Raw genomic sequence first — 12,149 nt, forward strand, 5'->3', positions numbered from 1 at the left:
TAGGAATCCAAGGCATTGTTGATGCATATCGGGCTTGTCTTCCTCAAGTGAAGTTATATGGGCCAACAAATTTTTCTCCAATTATAAATCATGTGGCAAGATTTGCTGCTGCAGCTACACAACAGCAAACAGCATCTGTAAGTTCTTTAGGGTAGTATGTGTATTCTGCTTACTTTTTTCTTTCCCTTCTAGTTTATAAATACTATTTTTCTCTTTTAAGTATGTTTCAACAGCTGGCCATTTACTTTGTGAATTGGTGTTTGGTACCATTAAAACGATATAAAAGCTAACTGATTTTTGCAGATCATACACAACAGTTGTCTCCTAAATTAAATAAAGTCTTCAGAGTTGAAATATCAACTTAAAAATACATGGCACTTTTATGAATCTTCTATTCAAAGCTCTTGCAGTGCTATATAGGTGTTAAAGTCTAATTTAAGCCTTGGCATATAGGCGAATGATCTAACGTCAGCTGAGAAAAATCAACTAGACCTTGTTTCATATCAGATAGCTGAGGGACAGAATTCAGTAAGGTATCAAAGAAATGGAGGATATAGCTCCTGACACCTAGTTACCACCATAGATAATTAACTGTCCATACTATAAAGCTTTAGGTGCTATATGTGCTGTGGTCTCCTCCCTATCATAAGTTGTTGACCTTATTAAGAAATAGGAGGTCTGAAAAGCAAGTTTTGAGTAATGAACCATTTAGATAATAATCCATGCAAGTTCAGGAAATCTGAAACCATATATATCCTAAATCATTGATGATAGCAAATACTAGTATCTCAGATGTCATGTAAAATCAGGAAGTAAAATCAGCTATTTTTGCATATTAAAGTACCTGTGGAAACCAATTTGGAAAAGAGCTATTGATTTTCATATGCCAAGAAGTTTGTAAGGTTTTGCTTTGGTAGCCTTTCAGTAGTAACTGTCATCTATATATATATATATATAAGGAAAGTAGCAAAACCTCTTGTACTTATTTTTTTCTGAGACTGCAATATGCCTAGCAAGAGCTTTATTTTTTCTGCCTAAAAGCATGTATTGAAGAAATTTTGCTGCCTTGGCCTTTAATGCATATTGTAGGTATTTTGGGTTGGCTTTTGGTTTTGGTGTTGGGTTTTTTTCAGTACAGGGGAAGTATAAGAAGAGAGAAATAAATCTAATGTGATGTGCTATCGTGCCACTGGTTATAGCCTTCTCTGATCGTGGCTGCTTTGTAGATATTCTTGCTGGAGTGGGGGAGTGGAGTGGTGGGAAGCCATGAGAAAAGGTGATACCTGAACACAGAGATAAGGGAAGACCAGTTATTTTGGAGGCAGATAAGGGAAGATGGGAAGCAAACTACTGAAGAGGAAGACTTCTGAGAATACTGGGAGTACCTTTGGAAGTTGCATTTGTGCTGCCCAGGAATCATCTGAAATGAACCAAGTGAGAGAAGACCAGAAGTTCAGGAATTTGGTAGTTTCTGAACTTTGTACTTCTAGTTTGTTCTTGGTACTTCAATCCAGAACAGAGGCGAAGATACCAACTTTTAGAAGCCTTGTCAGTATAGTGGAAGTAACTCAAGTGGTACTTGAATAAATTACCGAAATACTGCAAGGTGGTTTCAGATGCCTAGGTAATTAACTTAATAAAGCAGCTAGAAAACATGATTAAAGGAATTTGAAAAAGGGCATTCTGTTTTTTGGTACAGAAAGATGTGTTTTAATCTATGTTTAGGATTTTAGGGATACATTATGAAAATGAAGGCCTGTTCCATTACCCTTGGTAGCACTTTTTTGTTCATCTGTTCTTAACTGAATGAAACGAAGGCTAGCATTTCATAAAGATATTGATAGACCAGAAAGGAAACAAATACAAGTTTCATAGCTGTTAAACTGCCATCTATCCTAGGACAAATACTTGGAAGATAGGTTAACTGTTGGTTTGTCTGGGGATTTTGGAGAGGAGGAGGAGAAGGGTGATACCATTGGTTTTTTGGGAGGTGGCTGTTTAAAGATTACTTCTTTTAAAGGATTGATTATGTTGTCCTTATAAATTTCTTTGGACTGTACAGATGAAGCCTGACCACAACTTAAGATGTTTGATTGTAAAATTCAGTGAGTGCATTGAACATGCTCAAAGTAACAACAGTATGTAGTCTGTGTGTGCATTTTTCTAAGTGTACATGTCTACACATTTTCTATTTCTCTGTCATAACACAGTGTGTATTGATTTGACAGCAATACTTTATACTTCTGATCATAACGGATGGTGTGATAACAGACCTTGATCAAACTCGAACTGCCATAGTTAATGCTTCGAAATTGCCTATGTCCATTATCATTGTTGGTGTTGGAGGAGCAGACTTCGATGCTATGGAGTTTCTTGATGGTGACAATGGAGTTCTCAGGTCCTCATCAGGAGAACCAGCTGTCAGAGACATTGTCCAGTTTGTGCCATTCAGGAAATTCCAAAATGTAAGTAAACTTAATGGTATGCTTAATAAATATCGTAGAGGTATGCTGGGTTTGCTAGGATAATCCTACGTATAGTCCTAAGCTTTTGCAGTGTCTCTAAAATGAACTCTGAAGTCTGAGATAAGTCTTTATCAAATGCTAAAAAAAAAAAAAAAAAAAAAAAAGACAAAAGACTTCAGCATCTGTAGGATTTCCATTAGGTCTGCTGATGCATGTTTAAAAAGACTCCATTTCTGGTATCAGCACTGCATTTCTGACAAGTTGCTGCAGGGGAATGACCTTTGTATAAATCTCTCCCAGACTTGATTAAACAGATGGATGTGTTTTTCATTTGGGAGGAAGAACTTACTGTGGTTTTGTTCTTATGGTAAAGTGTTTTTTATTGTGGATGCCCATTTGTAAACGTGGATTAGTCTCACATTTTAGTGCAGTGTTAAAATTCAAGGTTAAATCAGGGAGGTCGTAATCAGTAGAAATTGTGTGTGGGCACAATAGTGGTGATAGTTTTCATTTTCATTAAAGCAAATATACCAAAAAAATAGGTGGTGAAAGAATGGAGTCCTGATTTTTTGCTGTAGTACCCAATAAATATGCACAGGCTAATATAGTCCAACTTTTAAATGCCATATCGCTGGAAGTAGCAGATTTAAAAAAAAACAAACAGCAAAACAAAAGTTTCCTCAGGATGGGGAAGATAAGGTCATTATTTTTATTTCCATCCTCATATGTTCTAATTTGGTTTTGTTTCTTCATATTAACCCTATTAATAATACTCCCTATACCTTTGTATTTTGTCTTTGTATTTCTGTTTTTACTTTTGATACAAATTCTTTGTTTAATCTCAGAGCAACTCAGGCAAACTGAAAAGAGAAAGAGAGCAAAATCAATATAGATTATACTTACTGAATAATGCACTTGGATGTAGAGTAACTAGGGTCAATATTCAATATAAAATTACACATTCAAATGCTTTCAGTTTCTAGAAAATGGGGTGCTTTTTTTCCCATGGATACTTAGTATTACAGTAAAAACTATCTCTTAGAAGAGCTGCTCTGTAGCAATACAGTTACTGTGGATGAGACTTGGTGCAAAAGGTTGCAGATGATTAGACAAGCCCCTAAAGTATCATCTTAAGCAGATAGTGGAAGTGTGTTTACATGGCTGAAGTTCAACATCTGCACTCTGTGTGTGTGTATATTTCACATGACAAAAGGTATCTTAAGACATGGCAGCCCTTTGAGCACCCAGCTCCTGTTACTTCAGTGGAACAAGGCAGCCAGCTGATTCCTGGTAATGGGAGCGAGCAGGTAAAGATGTCAGAGAAACTTCCACCTGTCCCACAAGGGCACTGTGTAAAGCCCTCTATAAAATGTCAGACTTTAAATTGGTCTAGTAGAGGAGTTGCTTATTACCCGTCTTAGGATCTCTGTTAAAATTTGGTGAAAACTGAAACTTGATGTTCTTTCTTTCTAAGTCTCCAAAAGAAGCTCTGGCGCAGTGTGTCCTGGCAGAAATCCCTCAGCAAGTGGTGAACTACTTCAGCACCTACAAACTGCAGCCTCCTAAGAATCCTGCTGTAAAGTGAATGGGCTGAACAGGGAAGCTGAGACTTTGTGCTTGCTTTACTTGCTATATCTGCAGACTCTGGTTCTCAAGATACTTCTGTATACCTGTAAACACACACCTCTGTGTGGTAATGTCTGTTAGCTTTTGCCTGCAAATCACTTTGCCAAATGTGCCTTTTAAGGGCCAAAATCTAATTGTGTTAATATTTGATGTTGATTTGAGAGATAGGGCTTGCATGGGTGCATTTTATTTTGCAAAGTAAGAGTGGAAAAAAAGAGGTTGAATATGCAGAGAGAAGGGGAAGAAGGGGTGGAAGTGGAACAGCTGCCTGTTTGATAAATATGGCCAGTGGGAGTGTTCAATTACTTTTGTGGGATCAGTACTGAGGACTGCAGTTTCTCAGTGGTCGTAAAACCAGTCTGAAATGAAAAAGAGGGTATATCCCCACCGAGCAGATAAAAGTTTGTATGTGCTTCAACGAATCTGGAATACTTTAAGCTTCTGTGTCTATTAAGCCACCAGAGCAAAATTTTGTCACAGGAGTTTCATAATTAAACAAGTGCCAGAACAGAGCATAAAGGCCCTCCTTGCATGCCTACTTTACGTTTGCCACTTCAGTGCCTTTGGCCAATGCCTGGGATTCAGGGCTGTGTGAACATAAGCCAAACAAGTCATTAAAGTATATATTCTTTTATAGTATACATTCTCTTAAGGTAGTACAGGAATAACTAGGGTGAATCAAGGTGAACTTCTAACATCTCAGAATACTATTGGCCTTCAAGGCTACTACTGTAAAGGCTGTAAGATGTATTTCAGTGTGTACTGTGCTGGAAAACAGGAACTCCAGATTTTATTTTGGTCAGGGTTTTGTTTTGTTTTGGTTGTGGTTTTTTTTCTTTTTTTTCAATAAGAGTCATGACTACTGATCTTTAAAGGGCTTTTTGTGAAATGGGAATTCACTTTCTAGTTAAAAAGTTTTGTCTGATTTATAACTGCATATTTTCAAGCAAAGGCAGTTCTTGAAAGTGCTACCTATATTGGTTTCGTCATTTTGAATCATGCTTCTTTGTCATGAGCCTACTAATGAAAAGTGCCTGCAAAAACCCCAATCTTCCTTCTTCTCTCCCAGTAGGAAGACATAAAGTCTCTAAGCTCTAATCGTGTAATCACACTGCGTTTCTCTAGGGCAAACAATTTCTGGTTTATTTTCTTGGCTTGAATTTTCTCTTCACCATTTACACCAAGTGTAAATCATATTGTTTGCTTAGTGGAAAGATGAAGCTTTCTTGTCTCTCAGTTGCATACTGCTTGCTGAGGATCTCTTCTGATCCTGTCAGTGCGTGTAAAGTAAGTGGATGTAAAGGTCTCATTTATCACTTCCAAAATGCCCATCTTGAACATTAATTTTGCAGTTTCACATTTGAAGTGGTTTAGAGTTAGGTATCTGACTGATCTGATTCTGGATGGCTTACCTGTAACATGTAAGAACAGAATGGGCTAACACTAAATTTAGAATACTTTGGCACTCAAGATTGCACCAGGTCATAGTGTATGTGACTTCTTTTTAGTTGCTGGAGCTGCAATGTGTGGTTGGTTTTTTTGTTTTTTCTTTCCATACATGTATACTCCTGTCAAGAATCTGAATTCACATTAACATTGATGGATGAAAGGTATATGTACCAAGATTGTCTTACACATCCTGTAAAACATACCAAGTGTTTTGTAGAAAGTTGACTAGTTACCAATCATGAATGAATGTGTTGTTCTCCACTCCATTTTCCTTGGTGGATGGGGTCCTGAATAGTTTCAGTAGTGGAATACTGAGGAAGAGATTTTGTTTCATATTAAGCCAAGCTCTTTCTTTTTTAAATCTAATTCATGTGTTTATATAAAAATTTACAGACATCTTTTTATCAGCGTAGTGCAAATGTGTTTCTACTTCATACATAAATTATAATGAAGTGTCATGCCAGATATGCAACACAAAATACTAAGATCAAGGAAGTAGTTATAATGAACCTAAATCACACTGCTGCAAATTGATATTGTATGATTTTGGAACAGTAAACTGTTTCACAGCTACATGCTCCATGTACAGAGATAACTGGATGCAGTATTAATGCTTTGTCTAGATTAATTGAAGTGGGCGAGTACTACTGATAGGAGTACAGGATACTACTGAAGTTCCTCTGAGCTGTCTGCCAAAAATATAATGCTGCATCTGAGTTCTGTTACCAATTCTGTTTTAAGTTGCCATGGAAGTGCATTTAAATGCATTTACCTATGTTAATAGGTATTATTGTACTAAATACCTGCTTAATATAAAATAAAACCTTCTGTTTTGTCTGTATTTTATACAGTAATTCTGAGTTTCTACAGTAGAGAATTCATTATCTCTTACTGGAAAAGTGCCCCCATGTTCCTCAAGCTTAGGGAATTAAATAGCATATCAACAATACCTACTTCTTAATGTGCCCTATTCTATGTAAAAGAAAAGTGTTTCAAACCTGACGGTGACAAGAACCATTTTTCAGGTATAATTTCTCTTAGAGGTGTACAGCTAACACTTGTTGAAAAATTTGGAAACTTACAAGTTAAGCTGAAGCAATATTCTGAGTCAAGGAATGCAGCAGATTGTGAATCAAGGGGGAGGGGAGTTACTATGTTGTTTTGCCATTTTTTGTTTGTTTTTACATGTAAAAAATGCCTTATTAGCTTGAGGGTGACAAAGCAAAATATTGTCAGTTTTGTAAAGTGAATGTGCTTATAGTTCACTTGCACCACCTTGTGATAAAAATCATGTATAGCAGTTTTTGTAATCAGATGCTTTTTGCCATTTAATGGTCTTGATTATATACATGTGTACAGCAGAGAAATAACCTGTAACCTCTATTTTTTACTTTCCTATGTATTTCATTTCTGATGAAGTTAACTGATTTACAGTATATATGCATTCAAAATATAATTTCAATATCCTGTTACTCTGTTGTGCTTTTGTATTCAGCATTTTCTATGTAATGATAAATGCTGCTTTTGCAGTTCCTATGATGAGTATTCCACAGGCTGAACAGCTCAGATTTATAACAAGTATTATCAGATGAAAGGAAAAATGCCTTTTCACTCAGTGGTTATGAATGTGCAGTGTATATTTCATAAAGCATCTTATACTGGCTTTTAGCAAGAAGATATTCTGAAATGGGATGGTTTTAGCAGTGACTGTTTCATGCTCTTTGCCATGTTAGAGTTCTCCCATGCATGGTATTTCATACAATTATCAGATTTTCCAAAACTTTTTTCAGAACAGTGTCTACATTTTAAGTAGAGAGTCATGGAGATTTGGTTATTTTAATTTTCAAATACATCGTTCTACTCCACCCTTCGGTTTCTTTACATTCAAGTGTAGTCAAGTCTGAGATGCTTTTATTGGCAGAGATACTAGAGACATAGTATTGCAGCAGAGCGTGATGCCATACAGAACCTGAGTGAGCTTTGATACTGGAAGTTCCGTTTTCTAAGTGCTTCAGAGTAATTCACTCAACTTCTCCACCAGTCAAGGATCCACAGGGTAGAATTAGTTCCTGAAAGGATTTAATAGATCTTGACATTTCTTGTGCTGTTCTTTCTGGTGAAAACCCTATAAATAGTTGCAACTTGGATTCCTGGACCCTTCCTCCCCTTGCCTATGCCTAAAAATGGTGGAATTCAGGGAAGGGGAAAATACTCCAACAATAGAAAAGTAGAATGTCAGAGAAAACCAGATGGATGTTACTTGTGTGTGGCCATGATCTTCTGCAAACACTGACACTTCTCTTTCATTTTGGGTCTAAGGAACTCAAGAACTGTGCATAACGGTAATTTTGCAGACAGAACTGACAGGCTTTCCTGCAATCCTGAGCTGTTAAGAGCTGTACCAAAGCAGCAACTTGTGGGATGATGCTCTGTTGCTGCACTGTAACACTTGCTGCTGCAGTCTCAGCCCTTACTTTGTAATATATGTCAGTGCACGATTGATGAACTTAAAAATGCCAATAGTGAAAATGTTTGAAGTTACCTGGTAGCACGTGTAGGCAGAAGGGGATTGGATCTTTTGCAATGAGAGAGTGGTTTACTAATTAATATAAAAAATGTTAAAATATGGGAGGTCATGTTTTTTCTCTCTTTCCATAATGTTTTGACAACTCTCAAAAAAAATTGAGAATCATATATTGTAATGAATTCATAGATCATCATTATTCACAGAAGGCCTCATTTGTGAAGCAGTTCTGCAATATTTCTAATTTTGAGATTGTATTGAGACGTTCCTGGATGTGCAATAGATGAGTAAGTTTTTATGATTAATCTTATAATTTTGTACCTCTGTTGTGACATCCTTTTTTTTACATACCAAACAAGTAACATACAATTAAAGATGGTTCTTTCCATGTAGCAGTTGAACCTTGACCTCACTGTTAATGCAGCAGAACTTTCTTTTTGAAAGAGATTTGGGTTTTTGTCATGTCAGAGGATGTGTGGAATACACAACATGTGGAGTTCAATCATCCAGCTTTGACTTGGTGAAAGCTCCTACTGATTCTGGTTGGGCTGCCAGCTTTGCCTGTGATGAGAGAAGTTCAAAGGCGTTAAAAGAGCAGGCCTACAGAATGCATAGCCTGCAGGATCATATATAGCCTGCAAATTGAATGTTTAATTTTGGCACGGTGCCTTCTGTGGTTGGCTGGTTAGCTGAGGAGCTGTGAAGCCTGCCCTTGCAATTTCTTGGCTTGGCCTCTGTGTAATGGTTTTAGTTCCCAAAACTGTTGATCTAGTGGTGTCCCATCCCGCTCGGTGGGCTCAGGGGAGGTGATCTTTTAGATGGACCATTGCCGCACACAGGAGTCATGACAATGACTCAGGAGGGACAGGGAAAATTTCAACACCCTGTTTCACTTGGCGAATCCCGGGGTAGGAGTCATGACAATGGCTCCTAAATGCTCAAAATATGTTTTATTTAATGTTGACTTATAACACAAGTGTGGCTAACTTTGGCGTAGCAGATACTTTGAATAAAAAACTTGACACCTAACAGCCGTAGCAAAATACTCCTAACAACAAGGTAGGAGGAAGAGAAAAGAGAGAGAGAGAGGAAAGAGAAAAAAGGAGAGGCATCACCACCCTTGGATCGAGCGAGGAAGGAGTCTCAGAAGTAGCTGTGTGAATTCCTCAGGTGGATTCCTCAGGCAGCAGGCAGCCGCCTGGGGCTTGGTCTCTCCCCCTTTTTCACCCTCGTCCGAGAGGTCTTTGCGCAAGTGTTGTGGGGTTTTCTCGAAAGTTCTTGGGGGGGTGGGGAGGGTGTGTGTGTCTGTGTGTGTTACTGATGTCCCCTTATCCCATTGAACTTGTTTATACAACTGCCATGGTAAGGGCCTGTGGCAAAACTCCAGGCCTGTGGCAAAACTCCAAGCCTGTGGCAAAACTCCAAACCTGTGGCAAAATGCCTGAAGTGCAAATGCTAGCAAACTTCTCAGAAAGAGAATTGCCAGAAAGCCTCTGAGGCACAACCGCTAGAAAGCCTCCCAGAAACAGTTCACTACCCCACCTCCGCAGGGCCCGTCCTGTTTTGGCTGCTTGCTGCTACATGCTTGGTTGGCTGAGACAAAATGGTTGCCACAGTCTCTCACAAGTCTCTTGGTTCCTCACAGGTGGGGACTGAAAGTGGATAGGGGGAGAGGGGAGTTGCAAACCCATGGAAGAGAAAAAAGTAAGTGAGAATTAAGCTTAAAATACAGCTTCAGCCTTTTGTTTAATATTGCATCCCTTTCTGTGATGAGTCAATAGAGAATGCTGACAGTGTGGGAGCTCCCTGTTAGGAAGCTGTATGCCACTCAGCTGTGGCACTCATAAAGGATTTACTTTAGTTCACAGGTATGATGTAGCTCAGCCCTGGTAAGGCACAGGGCTCACTTTGCACCATCAATCGAGGTCTCTGATAGAGGTGAACAACTGGAGCATTGGTTGAAACTCTGCACCACATAGTCAGAAAGTGCAAATCCTGCTTTTTGTAAAATAGCCTTTATTTTTGAAATGGCTGGTTTAAATACCAAGATTCTTCAGAAAGTTAGCCAGTATCAGCTGCTTGCTCTTCAGAGAGCATTATTAGTGCCCCATCCCTTGAGAAGATCAAGTGTGTAAATCAGCAGCCCAAAGTTAAAGGTCACCCCTGGGGTGGGGGCTAATATCCAAGTCTCTGCCATGTTTATTCACCAGTCAAAGACTACTGGGGCAGATGTTCCTGCTTTCAGAGAGCTGGCAATAATTCTGCAGTCTGCTTCCCCCTTGTGGATTTTGTGATTTTATTTTTCGACAATGGTTTTGTTTTGTGGCCCTCTGTCCCAAGCTAAAACATCCCAACGCACAGCATCACAGCTTTCTGCACTGAGCCATGCTGGTCACAAAAGCAGGTCACTGATTACAAGTATAAGGGGAGGAGAGAGAAGGATCGAGAGAAACATGAGTAACCTCAGCAACAGCAGGGCAGTAACCAGAAAAAGGATAACTATGGGAAACCAGAAAAGAAAATAGAAAAGAACACATACAAAAATTAAGAGCAAACTGAGCAGCAGGAACAGCAGTAAGAAAGCAAGGATAAACAGGAGAGGGAAGAGGAGAAGCAGGAACAAGACAGAGTAAGAGATAAGGGAGAGCATGGATCAAACAAGAAACAAGTGGTCCTGAAATACAATCTGAGCTCTAATTCCTATTACATCAAAGGTTGTCTCTTCAGGCTCAAGGTTAAGAGGTAAGTATATAAATAATTTGTCCAGTTGTCAGGGGAGGAAGAAGAGAAGAAGAGGAACTGGGGTAGATTTTTCTCTTGAGTAGTCTCTACTATTATCTTCTGTACTCAAAAGCAAAGTCACGCTAGCCCTCTGGATTCAGCAAGACAATAGATGGGGCCACAGCCCAAAGCACCATCTATTGCTTGTTTTTCTCTTTAACTTCAACTTTAAGGATCTCTCCTTCTCCTGCTCTGGGAGATGGAGACATACTAATGATCAGAGACTCATTACTGGTTCCCCTGTGCATAACAGCAGGTTTAGGCTTAGCGCCTGTATTTGGCTCTTCCTTTTGGGCAGGAGGTGCAGATGGGGCTGCGGGCTCCACGAGTTTCTTCTCTTCTCGTTCAGGCTTATTCTCTACTTCAGCCTGAGTTTCCTAGAAACAAGAAATTAAATGTTTTCCAATGCTGCAGAAGAAATTCAGGAAGTAGTTCTATTCTGTATATGCAGTGGAAAGGCACAGCATGGATACTGTGATGCAACATATGTAAATTTGTATTTAGATGCTGAAAATCAGTTTCTAAATGAAAAACACAATTTCAGAATCAGAATGTCAACATAAAACCTAGGAGAAGCTTGTGGATTGTGATAGTATCTGCTTCTTATTAATACAGCAGGATGAAACAGGCACGTTTTGGGGCACGCAACCCTTCCTCAGGTCTTGCCTTCCTTTATGTACTTACACTAGTATAGAAAGAAAAGGTGTTACGTAAATCTCGTCATGTTGCCCAGTGCCCCAATTCCTTGGCAAAGCCTATTTGCTGTTAAGTTCACAAACACACATTAAATTGACCAATGTTTCTGCTCCAATCATAGTGTTGTAGTCATTTGTGTAAGCAAAGTTCTTTATTTAACTTAAAAAAATAAATAAAAGCACAGCCAGTTCACCTATAAAAACAGAAAAAGATTCTGCCACCTTTCGGTAAATATGTAGAACTGAGCAGGTTCTTATTAACATTTCTCAGAACAGAATATAATATGGGAATTATTTTTAATCAAGTAAAATAGCAGTTTTCCCATAAGTGCAATATGTTAAAGATGTAGTCAGTTTTAGCTGTGTGGGCTACACTTTAAATTTTGTCTTCAGGATTTTTGACAACCAGAAATCAGACTTTGAATTGGAAGGGTCCACCATGTGCTTGAGTCAGCTGGATCAGATTACTGTTAGGATATTTCTGTATTTACTGTTGTGAACATAAAATTAGAAGATAGGATGCCCTTAGGGTCTTTGTAACGTCTATTTTATCCTTACTTTCTTTAAGGATTTTTGTTTGCTTGCTTTTTCCCTTGCTTTTTCTTTGCT

At 38.5% G+C, this 12,149-nt stretch overlaps 2 protein-coding genes across 5 annotated transcripts in view; one reads left to right on the forward strand and one right to left on the reverse strand.

Moving 5' to 3' along the window:
- Positions 1–7,012, forward strand: part of CPNE3 (copine 3) — a 31,408-nt gene extending 24,396 nt beyond the window's left edge. For all 4 annotated transcript variants that reach the window (XM_069779622.1, XM_069779620.1, XM_009920890.2 and 1 more), the window contains 3 exons: positions 4–137; positions 2,229–2,465; positions 3,940–7,012. In XM_069779622.1, coding sequence (XP_069635723.1) covers positions 4–137; positions 2,229–2,465; positions 3,940–4,050 — 482 coding nt within the window. In that variant the 3' untranslated portion in view covers positions 4,051–7,012. The remainder of the gene's footprint in view (positions 1–3; positions 138–2,228; positions 2,466–3,939) is intronic.
- Positions 7,013–10,982: 3,970 nt separating this feature from the next.
- CNGB3 (cyclic nucleotide gated channel subunit beta 3) overlaps positions 10,983–12,149 on the reverse strand; it is a 74,747-nt gene continuing 73,580 nt past the window's right edge. The window contains exon 18 of the mRNA XM_069779619.1: positions 10,983–11,222. Coding sequence (XP_069635720.1) covers positions 10,983–11,222 — 240 coding nt within the window. The remainder of the gene's footprint in view (positions 11,223–12,149) is intronic.

This window comes from Haliaeetus albicilla, chromosome 3 (genome assembly GCF_947461875.1).
Source record: "Haliaeetus albicilla chromosome 3, bHalAlb1.1, whole genome shotgun sequence".
Classification (NCBI taxonomy): domain Eukaryota; kingdom Metazoa; phylum Chordata; class Aves; order Accipitriformes; family Accipitridae; genus Haliaeetus; species Haliaeetus albicilla.